At 57.5% G+C, this 18872-nt stretch overlaps 1 protein-coding gene across 1 annotated transcript in view; it reads left to right on the top strand.

Moving 5' to 3' along the window:
• The first annotated feature begins 4954 nt into the window (after positions 1–4954).
• LOC107307757 (hypoxia-inducible factor 3-alpha-like) overlaps positions 4955–18872 on the top strand; it is a 29450-nt gene continuing 15532 nt past the window's right edge. Inside the window, exons 1-4 of the mRNA XM_085534559.1 lie at positions 4955–5095; positions 9300–9436; positions 10615–10699; positions 17725–17834. Coding sequence (XP_085390685.1) covers positions 4963–5095; positions 9300–9436; positions 10615–10699; positions 17725–17834 — 465 coding nt within the window. The 5' untranslated portion in view covers positions 4955–4962. The remainder of the gene's footprint in view (positions 5096–9299; positions 9437–10614; positions 10700–17724; positions 17835–18872) is intronic.

Below are 18872 nucleotides of genomic sequence, written 5' to 3'. Positions count from 1 at the left end.
CTTGCACACCCACAGACCCTCATACCCCCCCCCTCCCTTCTCCCCTTTCTGGCTCTTCCTTGCACGCTCAGCAGCCCTGCACGCTCACACCCACCCCCCAACGGTGGCTGATTGAGCCCCTTGCACACTCATCCCTTGCACACACACAGACCCTCACACCCCCCCCATTCCCAGCCCCCCTTCCCCTTTTCAGCCTCCTCTTGCACACTTAGTCCTTCCTCACACCCACCCCCAACTGGGGCTGATTGAGCCCCTTGCACACTCACCTCTTGCACACTTACCCCTTGCACACCCACAGACCCTCATACCCCCCCCCTCTCTCTCCTTCTGGCTCTTCATTGCACTCTTAGACCCTTCCTTGAACGCTCACAACCACTGACACACTCACATCCACCCCCCAACAGGAGCTGATTGAGCCCCTTGCACGCTCATCCTTTGCACACTCATCCCTTGCACACCCATAGACCCTCACACCCCCCCCCATTCCCAGCCCCACTTCCCCCCTTTCTGGCTCTTTCTTGCACGCTCACAACCACTGACACACTCACACCCACCCCCAATAATAGGGGCTCATTGAGCCCCTTGCACGCTCATCCCTTGCACACTCACCTCTTGCACACCCACAGACCCTCATACACCCCTATCCCCCCTTTCTGGCTCTTCCTTGCACGCTCACAACCACTGACACACTCACACCCACCCCCAATGGGGGCTGATCGAGCCCCTTGCACGCTCACCTCTTGCACACTCAGGCACACCCACTTACATTCCAACCCCATACTGTCCACCCAACCCTATATCGACCCTATTTACCCCCCCGACCCTATATCACCCATCCAACCCCATTAACCACCCCATAGACCCCCATAGACCCCCACGTACCCTACAACCCCTCCACCCAACCCCATATCAACCCTATATCCCCCCTACCCCCTTCCCGACCCTATAACCCGTCCACCCAACCCCATATCCCCCCTATATCCCCTCCTGACCCTATAACCCCTCCACCCAACCCCATATCGACCCTATATCCCCCCTACCCCCCTTCTGACCCTACAACCCCTCCACCCAACCCCATATCGACCCTATATCCCTCTCCAACCCCACTGACCACCCCTTAGACCCCCATAGACCCCCATAGACCCCCATAGACCCCCACTGACCCTACAACCCCTCCACCCAACCCCATATCGACTCTATATCCCCCCTACCTTCTTCCCGACCCTATATCCCCTCCACCCAACCCCATATCAACCCTATATCCCCTTCCCAACCCCATATCCCCCATCCAACCCCATTAACCACCCCATAGACCCCCATTGTCCACCCCACACCCTCCACCCAACCCCATATCGACCCTATATCACCCCACCGACCCCATATCCCCCATCCAACCCCATTGACCACCCCATAGACACCCACTGACCCTATAACCCCTCCACCCAACCCTATATCTCCCCTATATCCCTTCCTGACCCCATATCCCCCATCCAACCCCATTGACCACCCCAATCCCCCCCACCGACCCCATATCCCCCATCCAACCCCATTAACCACCCCATAGACCCCCATAGACCCCCACTGACCCTATAACCCCTCCACCCAACCCCATATCGACCCTATATCCCCCCCAGTGACCCTACAACCCCTCCACCCAACCCCATATCAACCCTATATCCCCCCCAGCAACCCTATAACGCCTCCAACCAACCCCATATCGACCCTATATCCCCCCTACCCCCCTTCCCGAGCCTATAACCCCTCCACCCAACCCCATATCCGCCATCCAACCCCATTAACCACCCCATTGACCCCCATAGACCCCCATAGACCCCCACTGACCCTACAACCCCTCCACCCAACCCCATATCGACCCTATATCCCCCCTACCCCCTTCCCGACCCTATAACCCCTCCACCCAACCCCATATCCCCCATCCAACCCCATTGACCACCCCATAGACTCCCATTGACCTCCATAGACCCCCACTGACCCTACAACCCCTCCACCCAACCCCATATCGACCCTATATCCCCCCTATATCCCCTCCCGACCCTATAACCCTTCAACCCAACCTTATATCGACCCCATATCCCCCCTATATCCCCTCCTGACCCTACAACCCCTCCACCCAACCCCATATCGACCCTATATCCCCCCTACCCCCTTCCCAACCCTATAACCCCTCCACCCAACCCCATATCGACCCCATAGCCCCCATCCAACCCCATTGACCACCCCATTGACCCCCATAGACCCCCATAGACCCCCATAGACCCCCACAGACCCTACAACCCCTCCACCCAACCCCATATCAACCCTATATCACCCATCCAACCCACTGACCTCCATAGACCCCCACTGACCCTATAACCCCTCCAACCAACCCCATATCCCCCATCCAACCCCACTGACCACCCCATAGACCCCCATAGACCCCCATAGACCCCCATAGACCCCCACTGACCCTACAACCCCTCCACCTAACCCCATATCGACCCTATATCCCCCCTACCCCCTTCCCAACCCTATAACCCCTCCACCCAACCCCATATCGACCCTATATCCCTCTCCAACCCCATTAACCACCCCTTAGACCCCCATTAACCCCCATAGACCCCCATTAACCACCCCATAGACCCCCACTGACCCTACAACCCCTCCACCCAACCCCATATCCCCCCTATATCCCTTCCTGACCCCATATCCCCCATCCAACCCCATTGACCACCCCATAGACCCCCATAGACCCCCACTGACCACCCCACGGACCCTACAACCCCTCCACCCAACCCCATATCGACCCTATATCCCCTTCCCGACCCCATATCCCCCATCCAACCCCATTGACCACCCCATAGACCCCCATTGGCCCCCATAGACCCCCATTAACCACCCCATAGACCCCCACTGACCCTATAACCCCTCCACCCAACCCCATATTGACCCTATATCCCCCTTACCTCCCCCTGACCCTATAACCCCTCCACCCAACCCCATATCGACCCCATAGCCCCCATCCAACCCCATTAACCACCCCATAGACCCCCATAGACCCCTACTGACCCTATAACCCCTCCACCCAACCCCATATCGACCCTATATCCCCTTCCCGACCCCATATCCCCCATCCAACCCCATTGACCACCCCATAGACCCCCATTGGCCCCCATAGACCCCCATTAACCACCCCATAGACCCCCTCTGACCCTACAACCCCTCCACCCAACCCCATATCGACCCTATATCACCCATCCAACCCCATTAACCACCCCATAGACCCCCATAGACCCCCATTGACCACCCCACTGACCCTACAACCCCTCCACCCAACCCCATATCCCCCCTATACCCCCTATACATATACACTGACCCTATAACTTTCCCCTATAACCCTTTTCAGATCCACCCCGGAGCTGAGGAAGGAACGATCCCGCGACGCCGCTCGATGTCGCCGTAGTCGTGAGACCGAAGTGTTTTACCAGCTCGCGCACACGCTGCCCTTCGCACGAGGGGTCAGCGCACACTTGGACAAGGCCTCCATCATGAGACTCACCATCAGCTACCTCAGGGTGCACCGCCTGCTGGCCGCCGGTGAGAACCTATAAAGGATTGGGGGGGTCTTATGGGGTCTATGGGGTCTATGGGGTCGATAGAGGGTCTATGGGGTCAATGGAGGGTGTACGTGGGTCTATGGGGTCAGTGGAGTCAATGGGAGGTCTATGGGGTCAATGGACGGTGAGACCCCAAAAGGTCGACCCTATAAAGGATAGGGGGGGTCTTATGGGGTCTATGGGGTCTATGGGGTCGATAGAGGGTCTATGGGGTCAATAGAGGGTGTACGTGGGTCTATGGGGTCAATGGAGGGGCTATGGGGTCAATGGAGGGTCTATGGGGTCAATGGAAGGTCTATGGGGTCAGTGGACGGGCTATGGGGTCAATGGAGTCAATGGAAGGTCTTATGGGGTCTATGGGGTCAATGGAAGGTCTATGGGATCAATGGAGGGTCTGTTTGGGGCTGTAGGGTCTATGGGGTCTATGGAGGGGCTATGGGGTCAGTAGAGGGTCTATGGGGTCAATGGGGTCAATAGAGAGTCTATGGGGTCAATGGAGTGGCTATGGGGTCTATGGAGTCTATGGGGTCAATGGAGGGTCTGTTTGGGTCTGTTTGGGTCAGTGGAGTCAATGGAAGGTCTATAGGGTCAATGGAGGGGCGATGGGGTCAATAGAGGGTGTACGTGGGTCTATGGGGTCAATGGAGGGGCTATAGGGTCAATGGAGTCAATAGAGAGTCTATGGGGTCAGTGGATGGGCTATGGGGTCAATGAGGCGTCTATGGGGTCAGTGGAAGTTCTATGGGGTCTATGGAGGGTCTATGGGGTCAATGGATGGGCTATAGGGTCAATGGAAGGTCTATAGGGTCAATGGAGGGTCTATGGGGTCAATGGAGGGGCTATGGGGTCAATGGAGGGTCTATGGGCTGCCCTTCGCACGAGGGGTCAGCGCACACTTGGACAAGGCCTCCATCATGAGACTCACCATCAGCTACCTCAGGGTGCACCGCCTGCTGGCCGCCGGTGAGACGTGGGGTCTATGGGGTCAATGGAAGGTCTATGGGGTCAATGGAAGGTCTATGGGGTCAATGGAAGGTCTATGGGGTCAATGGAGGGGCTATGGGGTCAATGGAAGGTCTATGGGGTCAATGGAAGGTCTATGGGGTCAATGGAGGGTCTATGGGGTCAATGGAGGGTCTATGGGGTCAATGGAAGGTCTATGGGGTCAATGGAAGGTCTATAGGGTCAATGGAAGGTCTATGGGGTCAATGGAGGGTCTATGGGGTCTATGGAGGGTCTATGGGGTCTATGGAGGGTCTATGGGGTCAATGGAGGGTCTATGGGGTCAATGGAAGGTCTATGGGGTCTATGGAGGGGCTATGGGGTCAATGGAAGGTCTATGGGGTCTATGGAGGGTCTATGGGGTCAATGGAGGGTCTATGGGCTGCCCTTCGCACGAGGGGTCAGCGCACACTTGGACAAGGCCTCCATCATGAGACTCACCATCAGCTACCTCAGGGTGCACCGCCTGCTGGCCGCCGGTGAGATGTGGGGTCTATGGGGTCTATGGGGTCAATGGAGGGCCTATGGGGTCTATGGAGGGTCTATGGGGTCTATGGAGGGTCTATGGGGTCGATAGAGGGGCTATGGGGTCAATGGATGGGCTATGGGGTCAATGAGGCGTCTATGGGGTCAATGGAGGGTCTATGGGGTCAATGAGGCGTCTATGGGGTCAATGGGGTCAATGGATGGGCTATGGGGTCGATAGAGGGGCTATGGGGTCAATAGAGGGTGTACATAGGTCTATGGGGTCAATGGAGGGGCTATGGAGTCAGTAGAGGGTCTATGGGGTCAATGGAGGGGCTATGGGGTCAATGGAGGGGCTATGGGGTCAATGGAGGGGCTATGGGGTCGATAGAGGGGCTATGGGGTCGATAGAGGGGCTATGGGGTCAATGGAAGGTCTATGGGGTCAATGGAAGGTCTATGGGGTCAATAGAGGGTGTACGTGGGTCTATGGGGTCAATAGAGGGGCTATGGGATCAGTGGAGGGTCTGTTTGGGGCTGTAGGGTCTATGGGGTCAATAGAGGGTCTTATGGGGTCAATGGAGGGGCTATGGGGTCGATAGAGGGGCTATAGGGTCAATGGAGGGTCTATGGGGTCAATGGAGGGGCTATGGGGTCAATAGGGGGTGTACGTGGGTCTATGGGGTCAATGGAGGGGCTATGGGGTCAATAGAGGGTGTACGTGGGTCTATGGGGTCAATGGATGGGCTATGGGGTCAATAGAGAGTATATGGGGTCGATAGAGGGGCTATGGGGTCAATGGAGGGTGTACGTGGGTCTATGGGGTCAATGGAGGGGCTATGGGGTCAATGGAGGGTCTATGGGGTCAATGGAAGGTCTGTAGGGTCAATGGAGGGGCTATGGGGTCAATAGAGGGGCTATGGGGTCAATGGAGGGGCTATGGGGTCGATAGAGGGCCTATGGGGTCAATGGAAGGTCGGTATGGTCAATGGAGGGGCTATGGGGTCAGTGGAGGGGCTATGGGGTCAATAGAGGGTCTTATGGGGTCAGTGGAGTCAATGGAAGGTCTTATGGGGTCTATGGGGTCAATGGAAGGTCTGTGGGGTCAATGGAAGGTCTATAGGGTCAATGGATGGGCTATGGGGTCAGTAGAGTCAATGGAGGGTCTATGGGGTCAATGGAAGGTCTATGGGGTCGATAGAGGGGCTATGGGGTCAATGGAGGGGCTATGGGGTCAGTGGAGGGGCTATAGGGTCAGTGGAGGGGCTATGGGGTCGATAGAGGGTCTGTGAGATCAATGGACGGTGAGACCCCAAAAGGGCGACCCTATAAGGGATAAGGGGGGTTTTATGGGGTCAGTGGGGTCTATGGGGTCGATAGAGGGTCTATGGGGTCAATAGAGGGTGTACGTGGGTCTATGGGGTCAATGGAAGGGTTATGGGGTCAGTAGATTCAATGGAGGGGCTATGGGGTCAATAGACGGTGAGACCCCAAAAGGTCGACCCTATAAAGGATAAGGGGGGTTTTATGGGGTCTATGGAGTCAATAGAGTCAATGGAGGGGCTATGGGGTCAATAGACGGTGTACGTGGGTCTATGGGGTCAATGGAGTCAATGGAGGGTCTATGAGGTCAATGGACGGTGAGACCCCAAAAGGTCGACCCTATAAAGGATAAGGGGGGGTCTTATGGGGTCTATGGGGTCTATGGGGTCAATAGAGGGTCTTATAGGGTCAATGGAGTCAATGGAAGGTCTATGGGGTCAATGGAGGGTCTGTTAGGGGCTGTGGGGTCTATGGGGTCAGTAGAGGGTCTTATGGGGTCAATGGATGGGCTATGGGGTCAATGGAAGGTCTATAGGGTCAATGGAGGGGCTATGGGGTCAATGGAAGGTCTGTAGGGTCAATGGAGGGGCTATGGGGTCAGTGGAGGGGCTATGGGGTCAATGGGATCCATAGAGGGTCTTACGGGGTCAATGGAGTCAATGGAAGGTCTTATGGAGTCTATGGGGTCAATGGAAGGTCTATGGGGTCAATGGAGGGTCTATGGGGTCAATGGGAGGCCTATGGGGTCAATGGACGGTGAGACCCCAAAAGGGCGACCCTATAAAGGATAAGGGGGGTTTTATGGGGTCAGTGGGGTCTATGGGGTCAATGGAAGGTCTATGGGGTCAATAGGGGGTGTACGTGGATCCATGGGGTCAATGGAGGGGCTATGGGGTCAATAGAGGGTCTTATGGGGTCAATGGGATCAATAGAGAGTCTATGGAGTCAATGGAAGGTCTATGGGGTCAATGGAGGGGCTATGGGGTCAATAGGGGTTGTACGTGGGTCTATGGGGTCAATGGATGGGCTATGGGGTCAGTAGAGTCAATGGAGGGACTATGGGGTCAGTGGAGGGGCTATGGGGTTCAATGGGGTCAATGGAAGGTCTATGGGGTCAATAGAGGGTGTACGTGGGTCTATGGGGTCAATGGAGGGGCTATGGGGTCAATGGGATCAATAGAGAGTCTATGGGGTCAATGGAAGGTCTATGGGGTCAATGGAAGGTCTATGGGGTCAATGGAGGGGCTATGGGGTCAATAGAGGGTGTACGTGGGTCTATGGGGTCAATGGAGGGGCTATGGGGTCAATGGGATCAATAGAGAGTCTATGGGGTCAATGGAGGGACTATGGGGTCAGTGGAGGGGCTATGGGGTTCAATGGGGTCAATGGAAGGTCTATGGGGTCAATAGAGGGTGTACGTGGGTCTATGGGGTCAGTGGAGTCAATGGAAGGTCTATGGGGTCAATGGAGGGGCTATGGGGTCAATAGAGGGGTTTATGGGGTCAATGGAGGGGCTATGGGGTCAGTAGGGGGTCTGTTTGGGTCTATGTGGGTCTATGGGGTCAGTGGAGGGGCTATGGGGTCAATGGAGAGTGTACGTGGGTCTTATGGGGTCTATGGAGTCTATGGGGTCTATGGAGTCAATGGAAGGTCTATGGGGTCAATGGAAGGTCTATGGGGTCAATGGAGGGTCTATGGGGTCAATGGAGGGGCTATGGGGTCAATGGGGTCAATAGAGGGTCTGTAGGGTCAATGTAAGGTCTATGGGGTCAATGGAAGGGCTATGGAGTCAATGGAAGGTCTATGGGGTCAATGGATGGGCTATGGGGTCAATGGGGGTCTATAGGGGTCTATAGGGGTCTATAGGGGTCTATACGGGTCTATAGGGGTCTATGGGGGTCAGTGATGTTCTATAGGGGTCTATAGGGGTCTATAGGGGTCTATAGGGCTCTATGGGGGTCTATAGGGCTCTATAGGGCTCTATAGGGCTCTATGGGGTCTATGGGGTCAGTGCAGGTCTATGGGGTCAATGTAGGTCTATAGGGGTCTATGGGGGTCCCATTGGGGTCTATGGGGGTCTATGGGGGTCCTATTGGGGTCTATGGTTGTCTACAGGGGTCTATAGGGGTCTATAGGGGTCTATGGGGGTCTATAGGGGTCTATGGGGGTCAATGGGGGTCTATAGGGGTCTATAGGGGTCAGTGGGGTTCTATAGGGGTCTATAGGGGTCTATGGGGGTCTATAGGGGTCTATAGGGCTCTATGGGGTCAATGGGGTCAATGGAGAGTCTATGGGGTCAATGGATGGGCTATGGGGTCAATGGGTGTCTATAGGGGTCTATAGGGGTCTATGGGGGTCTATAGGGCTCTATGGGGTCTATGGGGGTCTATAGGGGTCTATAGGGGTCAATGGGGGTCTATGGGGGTCTATAGGGGTCTATAGGGGTCTATGGGGGTCTATAGGGGTCAGTGGGGGTCTATAGGGCTCTATAGGGCTCTATGGGGTCTATGGGGTCAGTGCGGGTCTATGGGGTCAATGTAGGTCTATAGGGGTCTATGGGGGTCCCATTGGGGGTCCCTATAAGGGTCTCTATGGGGGTCCCATTGGGGTCTATGGGGGTCTATAGGGGTCTATAGGGATCTATGGGGGTCTATAGGGCTCTATGGGGGTCTATAAGGGTCTATGGGGGTCTATAGGGCTCTATAGGGCTCTATAGGGCTCTATGGGGTCTATGGGGTCAGTGCGTCAATGTAGATCTATAAGGGTCAATGCAGGTCTATGGGGTCAATGTGTGTCTATGGGGCCAGTGGGGGATCTATGGAGGCTCTATGGGGCTCTATGGGGTCTATGGGGCCATTAGTGCCCCATAACCCACCCCATAACCCATCTCTTAAAGGGACATGGGCGGCCGCAGCGGAGGATGTGGACGTGTGTTACGCACGCGCGCTCAGCGGGTTCCTGATGGTGCTCAGTGATGGGGGGGACATGATCTTCCTGTCTGAGAACGTCAGCAGGCTGCTGGGGCTGGGCCAGGTGAGTGTGCAAGGGGGGATGAGTGTGCAAGGGGTGGGTGTGCAAGGGGTGACCCCCATGGAGACCCCCAATAGGACAAGGGGCTCTTGTGCAAGGTGGGGGGGTGTTGTGATAGGGGGTGGGAGAGTGAGTGTGCAAGGGGTGGGTGTGCAAGGGGGGGATGAGTGTGCAAGGGTTGAGTGTGCAAGGGGTGGGTGTGCAAAGGGGGAGTGTGAAAGGGGTCCTTGTGTAAAGGGGGGAGTGTGCAAGGGGTGTGTGTGCAAGGGGTGGGTGTGCAAAGGGGGGTGAGTGTGCAAGGGCTGGGTGTGCAAGGGGTGGGTGTGCAAGGGGTCCTTGTGTAAAGGGGGGAGTGTGCAAGGGGGTGTGTGCAAAGGGGGGATGAGTGTGCAAGGGGTGAGTGTGCAAGGGGTCCTTGTGCAAAGGGTGGATGTGCAAGGGGTCCTTGTGTAAAGGGGGGAGTGTGCAAGGGGGTGTGTGCAAAGGGGGGAGAGTGCAAAGGGAGGAGTGTGCAAGGGGTGGGTGTGTAAGGGGTGACCCCCATAGAGACCCCCAATGGGACCCCCAATAGGACAAGGGGCTCTTGTGCAAGGTGAGGGGGTGTTGTGATACGGTGAGTGTGCAAGGGGTCCTCGTGGAAAGGGTGGGGGTGCAAAGGGGGGAGTGTTTGTGTTGTGAAATGGGAGGGGGTGAGTATGCAAGGGGTGGGTGTGCAAAGGGGTGAGTGTGCAAGGGGTGAGTGTGTAAAGGGTCCTCGTGCAAGGGGTGGGTGTGCAAGGGGTGGGTGTGCAAGGGGTCCTTGTGTAAAGGGGGGAGTGTGTGTGTTGTGAAATGGGAGGGGGGAGTTGTGATAGAGCGAGTGTGCAAGGGGTGAGTGTGCAAAGGGTGGGTGTGCAAAGGGTCCTCGTGCAAGGGGTGGGTGTGCAAGGGGGTGAGTGAGCAAGGGGTGAGTGTGCAAAGGGATGAGTGTGCAAGGGGTGGGTGTGCTAGGGGTCCTTGTGCAAGGGGTGTGCGTGCAAGGGGTGGGTGTGCAAGGGGGTGAGTGTGCAAGGAGTGAGTGTGCAAAGGGATGAGTGTGCAAGGGGTGGGTGTGCAAGGGTTCCTCGTGCAAAGGGTGGGTGTGCAAGGGGTGGGTGTGCAAGGGCTCCTCGTGCAAGGCCTTGCACACTCACCCCCCCCAGCTGGAGCTGATCGGTCACAGCGTGTTCGACTTCGTGCACCCGTGTGACCACGAGGAGCTGCACGACGCCCTGAGCCCCCGACACGGTCAGGCCCCATAGAGCCCCATTGAAACCCCATAGAGCCCCATTGAGCCCCATAGAGCCCCATAGACACCCCATAGAGCCCCATTGAAACCCCATAGAAACCCCATAGAGCCCCATTGACACCCCATAGAGCCCCATAGAGCCCCATTGAAACCCCATAGAGCCCCATTGAAACCCCATAGATCCCTATAACCACCCTATAGCCACCCCATAGACCCCTATAGAACCCCATAGACCCCTATAGATCCTTATAGACCCCATAGAGCCCATAGAGCCCCATTGACACCCCATAGAGCCCCATTGACACCCCATAGAGCCCCATTGACACCCCATAGAGCCCTATAGCCACCCCATAGACCCCTATAGACCCCCATTGACACCCCATTGACACCCCATAGAGCCCCATTGCCACCCCATAGATCCCTATAGACCCCATAGACCCCATAGACCCCCATTGAAACCCTATAGACCCCCTATAGCCACCCCATAGACCCCTATAGAACCCCATAGACCCCCATTGAAACCCCATAGACCCCATAGACCCATAAACCCCATAGACCATTGACACCCCATAGATCCCTATAGAGCCCCATTGAAACCCCATAGAGCCCCATAGAGCCCCATTGAAACCCCATAGAGCCCCATTGAAACCCCATAGAGCCCCATAGAGCCCCATTGAAACCCCATAGAGCCCCATAGAGCCCCATAGAGCCCCATTGAAACCCCATAGAGCCCCATAGAGCCCCATTGAAACCCCATAGAGCCCCATAGAGCCCCATTGAAACCCCATAGAGCCCCATAGAGCCCCATAGAGCCCCATTGACACCCCATAGAGCCCCATAGAGCCCCATAGAGCCCCATTGACACCCCATAGAGCCCCATTGAAACCCCATAGAGCCCCATTGAAACCCCATAGAGCCCCATAGAGCCCCATTGAAACCCCATAGAGCCCCATTGAAACCCCATAGAGCCCCATAGAGCCCCATTGAAACCCCATAGAGCCCCATTGACACCCCATAGAGCCCCATTGAAACCCCATAGAGCCCCATAGAGCCCCATTGAAACCCCATAGAGCCCCATTGACACCCCATAGAGCCCCATTGAAACCCCATAGAGCCCCATAGAGCCCCATTGACACCCCATAGAGCCCCATTGACACCCCATAGAGCCCCATAGAGCCCCATTGACACCCCATAGAGCCCCATTGACACCCCATAGAGCCCTATAGCCACCCCATAGACCCCTATAGACCCCCATTGACACCCCATTGACACCCCATAGAGCCCCATTGCCACCCCATAGATCCCTATAGACCCCATAGACCCCATAGACCCCCATTGAAACCCTATAGACCCCCTATAGCCACCCCATAGACCCCTATAGAACCCCATAGACCCCCATTGAAACCCCATAGACCCCATAGACCCATAAACCCCATAGACCATTGACACCCCATAGATCCCTATAGAGCCCCATTGAAACCCCATAGAGCCCCATAGAGCCCCATTGAAACCCCATAAAGCCCCATAGAGCCCCATTGAAACCCCATAGAGCCCCATAGAGCCCCATAGAGCCCCATAGAGCCCCATTGAAACCCCATAGAGCCCCATAGAGCCCCATTGACACCCCATAGACCCCATAGAGCCCCATTGACACCCCATAGAGCCCCATTGAAACCCCATAGAGCCCCATTGAAACCCCATAGAGCCCCATAGAGCCCCATTGAAACCCCATAGAGCCCCATTGACACCCCATAGAGCCCCATTGACACCCCATAGAGCCCTATAGCCACCCCATAGACCCCTATAGACCCCCATTGACACCCCATTGACACCCCATAGAGCCCCATTGCCACCCCATAGATCCCTATAGACCCCATAGACCCCTAGACCCCCATTGAAACCCTATAGACCCCCTATAGCCACCCCATAGACCCCTATAGAACCCCATAGACCCCCATTGAAACCCCATAGACCCCATAGACCCATAAACCCCATAGACCATTGACACCCCATAGATCCCTATAGAGCCCCATTGAAACCCCATAGAGCCCCATAGAGCCCCATTGAAACCCCATAGAGCCCCATTGAAACCCCATAAAGCCCCATAGAGCCCCATTGAAACCCCATAGAGCCCCATAGAGCCCCATAGAGCCCCATAGAGCCCCATTGAAACCCCATAGAGCCCCATAGAGCCCCATTGACACCCCATAGACCCCATAGAGCCCCATTGACACCCTATAGAACCCCATAGATCCCTATAACCACCCCATAGACCCCTATAGACCCCATGGACCCCTATTGACACCCCATAGATCCCTATAGACCCCTATAGACCCCATAGACCCCCATTGACACCCCATAGACCCCTATAACCACCCTATAGCCACCCCATAGACCCCTATAGCCCCCCTATAGACCCCTATAGACCCCTATAGACCCCATAGACCCCCATAGGACCCCATAGACCCCCATATGCCCCCCATATGCCCCCCATAGGACCCCATAGGACCCCCCTAAGACCCCATAGACCCCCATAGACCCCCCCTAAGACCCCATAGAACCCCATAGACCCCACAGACCCCCATAACCCCACCCTAGGACCCCATAGGACCCCCCTAGGACCCCATAGACCCCCATAGCCCCATCCTAGGACCCCATAGGACCCCATAGACCCCCATAGGACCCCCCTAAGACCCCATAGACCCCCATAGACCCCCAAGAACCCCATAGCCCCACCCCAGGACCCCATAGGACCCCCCATAGACCCCCATAGACCTCCCTTATGCCCCCCATAGCACCCCATAGACCCCCATAGACCCCATAGGACCCCCCTAAGACCCCACAGACCCCCATAACCCCACTCTAGGACCCCATAGGACCCCATAGCCCCCCATAACCCCACTGTAGGACCCCATAGGACCCCCCTAAGACCCCATAGGACCCCATAGGACCCCATAGACCCCCCTAAGACCCCATACCCCCACCCTAGGACCCCATAGGACCCCATAGGACCCCCATAAGACCCCATAGACCTCCATAACCCCATAGACCCCCATAACCCCACCCTAGGACCCCATAGACCCCCATAGGACCCCATAGACCCCCATAACCCCACCCTAGGACCCCCCTAAGACCCCATAGACCCCCCTAAGACCCCATAGCACCCCATAGACCCCCATAGCCCCACCCTAGGACCCCATAGGACCCCATAGACCCCCATAACCCCACTGTAGGACCCCATAGGACCCCATAGACCCCCATAGCCCCCCATAACCCCACCCTAGGACCCCATAGGACCCCCCATAGACCCCCATAGGACCCCCCTAAGACCCCATAGACCCCATAGGACCCCCCTAATACCCCATAGACCCCCATAGGACCCCCCTAATACCCCATAGGACCCCATAGACCCCATAGACCCCCATAGACCCCCATAGACCCCCATAGACCCCATAGACCCCCATTGCCACCCCATAGACCCCATAGGACCCCCCTAATACCCCATAGGACCCCATAGACCCCCATAGACCCCATAGGACCCCCCCTAAGACCCCATAGACCCCCATAGACCCCCATAGACCCCCATAGACCCCATAGACCCCCATAGACCCCCATAGACCCCATAGACCCCCATAACCCCACCCTAGGACCCCATAGACCCCCATAGACCCCATAGACCCCCATAGACCCCCATAGCCCCATCCTAGGACCCCATAGACCCCCATAGACCCCCATAGGACCCCCCTAAGACCTCATAGTCCCCATAGACCCCCATAGGACCCCCCCTAAGACCCCATAGACCCCCATAGACCCCCATAACCCCACTGTAGGACCCCATAGGACCCCCCTAAGACCCCATAGAACCCCATAGAACCCCATAGACCCCCATAGGACCCCATAGGACCCCATAGACCCCCATAGACCCCATAGCCCCCTAGCACCCCATAGACCCCCATAACCCCACCCTAGGACCCCCCTAAGACCCCATAGGACCCCATAGACCCCCATAGAACCCCATAGGACCCCATAGGACCCCCCCTAAGACCCCATAGACCCCCATATGCCCCCTATAGTACCCCATAGACCCTCATAGGACCCCATAGTCCCCATAGACCCCCATAACCCCATCCTAGGACCCCATAGACCCCCATAGCCCCACCCTAGAACCCCATAGGACCCCATAGACCCCCATTTCCCCCCTTCCAGCACCCCATAGAACCCCATAGAACCCCATAGCCACCCCATAGACCCATATAGACCCCTATAGACCCTATAGACCCCTATAGACCCCATAGACCCCCATTGCCACCCCATAGCCACCCCATAGACCCATATAGACCCCTATAGACCCCATAGACCCCCATTGACACCCCATAGACCCCTATAACCACCCTATAGCCACCCCATAGACCCCTATAGCCCCCCTATAGACCTCTATAGACCCCTATAGACCCCATAGACCCCTATAACCACCCTATAGCCACCCCATAGACCCCTATAGCCCCCCTATAGACCTCTATAGACCCCTATAGACCCCATAGACCCCTATAACCACCCCATAGACCCCTATAGACCCCATAGACCCCCATTGACACCCCATAGATCCCTATAGAACCCCATAGACGCCTATAGACCCCTATAGACCCCATAGACCCCCATTGACACCCCATAGACCCCTATAACCAACCCATATCCACCCTATAGCCCCCCATTACCACCCCATAGACCCTATAGCCCCCCATTGCCACCCTATAGACCCCATAGACCCCTATAGACCCCCATTGCCACCCCATAGACCCCTATAGACACCCACTGACAACCCATAGACCCCTATAGCTCCCCATAGACCCCTATAGACCATCATTGCCACCCCATAGACCCCTATAGACCCCATAGACCCCTATAGCCCCCCATTGCCACCCCATAGACCCTATAGCCCCCCATAGGACCCCATAGACCCCATAGACCCCCATAGGACCCCATAAGACCCCATAGACCCCCATAGGACCCCCTTAAGACCCCATAGACCCCCATAACCTCACTGTAGGACCCAATAGGACCCCATAGGACCCCCATAGGACCCCCATAGACCCCCATAGACCCCCATAGACCCCATAGACCCCCATATGACCCCCCTAAAACCCCATAGACCCCCATAGACCCACCCTAGGACCCCATTGGACCCCCCTAAGACCCCATAGACCTCCATATTCCCCATAGGACCCCCCCTAAGACCCCATAGACCCCCATAACCCCACCCTAGGACCCCATAGACCCCCATAGGACCCTCCCTAGACCCCATAGACCCCCATAGACCCCCATAGACCCTATAGACCCCCATAGACCCCCTTAGACCCCATAAGACCCCAATCCCCCCCCTCACCACCCTATAGACCCCCATAGCCCCACTCTAGGACCCCATAGGACACCCATAAGACCCTATAGCCCCCCCCCAGGACCCCATAGGACCCCATAGGACCCCCCTAAGACCCCATAGTCCCCCTAGGACCCCATACACCCCCATAACCCCACCCTAGGACCCCATAGACATTCATAGGACCCCATAGACCCCCATAGGACCCCATAGACCCCCATAACCCCACCCCAGGACCCCATAGCCCCCCATAGACCCCATAGACCCCATAGGACCCCCCTAATACCCCATAGGACCCCATAGGACCCCCCCTAAGACCCCATAGACCCCATAGGACCCCATAGACCCCCATAGACCCCCATAGACCCCATAGACCCCCATAGCCCCCCATAGGACCCCCCTAAGACCCCATAGACCCCCATAGGACCCCATAGACCCCCCTAAGACCCCATAGGACCCCCCTAAGACCTCATTGCCCCCCTAGGACCCCCTAGGACCCCCATAGACCCCCATAACCCCACCCTAGGACCCCATAGGACCCCCCTAAGACCCCATAGAACCCCATAGTCCCCATAGAACCCCCTTAAGACCCCCATATGCCCCCCCAGGACCCCATAGACCCCCATAACCTCACTCTAGGACCCCATAGCCCCACCCTAGGACCCCATAGGACCCCATAGGACCCCATAGGACCCCCCTAAGACCCCATAGACCCCCATAGACCCCCATAGACCCCCATAGACCCCCATTGCCACCCCATAGAACCCATAGGACCCCCCTAATACCCCATAGGACCCCATAGGACCCCCATAGACCCCCATAGGACCCCCATAGACCCCCATAACCCCACTGTAGGACCCCATAGGACCCCATAGACCCCCATAGACCCCATAGGACCCCATAAACCCCCATAGAACCCCATAAACCCCCATAACCCCACTCTAGGGCCCCATAGACCCCCATAGACCCCCATAGACCCCCATAGACCCCATAGACCCCCATAGGACCCCATAGACCCCCATAGACCCCCATAGGACCCCCCCTAAGACCCCATAGACCCCCATAGACCCCCATAACCCCACTGTAGGACCCCATAGACCCCCATAGACCCCATAGACCCCCATATGCCCCCCATAGGACCCCATAGAACCCCATAGACCCCCATAGCCCCCCATAGACCCCATAGACCCCCATAGACCCCCATAGACCCCCATAGACCCCATAGACCCCCATAGGACCCCATAGACCCCCATAGACCCCCATAGGACCCCCCTAAGACCCCATAGCCCCACCCCAGGACCCCATAGGACCCCCCATAGACCCCCATAGACCCCATAGCCCCCCATAGACCCCCATAGACCCCATAGCCCCCTAGCACCCCATAGACCCCCATAACCCCACCCTAGGACCCCATAGACCCCCATAGACCCCCATAGCCCCCCATAACCCCACTGTAGGACCCCATAGGACCCCCCTAGGACCCCATAGACCCCCATAGCCCTCCCCAGGATCCCATAGGACCCCATAGGACCCCATAGGACCCCCCTAAGACCCCATAGCCCCCCATAGCCCCCCATAGCCCCCCATAGACCCCCATAGACCCCCATAGCCCCCCATAGACCCCCCCTCACTGACCTCCCCCCCCCACAGCGGGGTCCCGTCGCCGCGGTGACCGCTCGGGCCGGAGCTTCTCATTGAGGATGAAGAGCACGTTGAGCGGCAGGGGGCGCTGCCTCAACCTCAAGGCGGCAGCGTGGAAGGCGAGGGGGGCGGGGCTAAAGGGGGGGAAACGACCAATAGGGAGGGGGTAGGGGTGGGACTAAAGGGGGAAACGGCCAATCGGGTGGGGTTATGGGGGAAGGGGGCGGGGCTTCAGGGAGGGGGCGGGGCTTCGGAAGGGGGCGGGGTTAGAGGCGGGTCTACGACCAATCGGGTGGGGTTATGGGGGAAGGGGGTGGGGCTGAGGGCGAGGGGGCGGGGCTAAAGGAAAGGGGGCGTGGCTAAATGGAAGGGGGCGGGGATAAAGGGGGGTTACGACCAATCGGGTGGGGTTATGGGGGAAGGGGGTGGGGCTAAGAGGAAGTGGGCGGGGTTAAGGGGAGGGGCGGGGCTTAGGGGCGGGGGGCGGGGCTAAGGGCTGGGATGCGACCAATCGGGAGGGGTTAGGGGCGGGGCTAAGGGGAAGGGGAAGGGGCTAAAGGAAAGGGGGCGTGGCTAAATGGAAGGGGGCGGGGATAAAGGGGAGTTACGACCAATCGGGTGGGGTTATTGGGGAAGGGGGCGGGGCTAAGAGGAAGTGGGCGGGGTTAAGGGGAGGGGAGGGGCTTAGGGGAGGGGGGCGGGGCTAAGGGCTGGGATGCGACCAATCGGGAGGGGTTAGGGGCGGGGCTAAGGGGAAAGGGGCGGGGTTAAGGGGAGGGGTGGGGCTTAGGGGAGGGGGGCGGGGCTAAGGGCTGGGATGCGACCAATAGGGACGGGGTAGGGGCGGGGCTAAAGGGGGAAACGGCCAATCGGGTGGGGTTATGGGGGAAGGGGGCGGGGCTAAGGGCGAGGAGCGGGGCTAAAGGAAAGGGGGCGGGGTTAAGGGCGGGGATGCGACCAATCGGGAGGGGTTAAGTGGGAAGGGGGCGGGGCTAAGGGCGAGGGGACGGGGCTAAAGGAAAGGGGGCGTGGCTAAATGGAAGGGGGCGGGGTTAAAGGGGGGTTATGACCAATCGGGTGGGGTTATGGGGGAAGGGGGCGGGGCTAAGAGGAAGTAGGCGGGGTTAAGGGGAGGGGCGGGGCTTAGGGGAGGGGGG

The sequence above is a fragment of the Coturnix japonica genome, unplaced genomic scaffold, assembly GCF_054131305.1.
Source record: "Coturnix japonica strain WE unplaced genomic scaffold, WE-NBRP24 Scf085, whole genome shotgun sequence".
NCBI lineage: Eukaryota > Metazoa > Chordata > Aves > Galliformes > Phasianidae > Coturnix > Coturnix japonica.
This window is presented reverse-complemented; position numbering and strand designations above follow the sequence as displayed.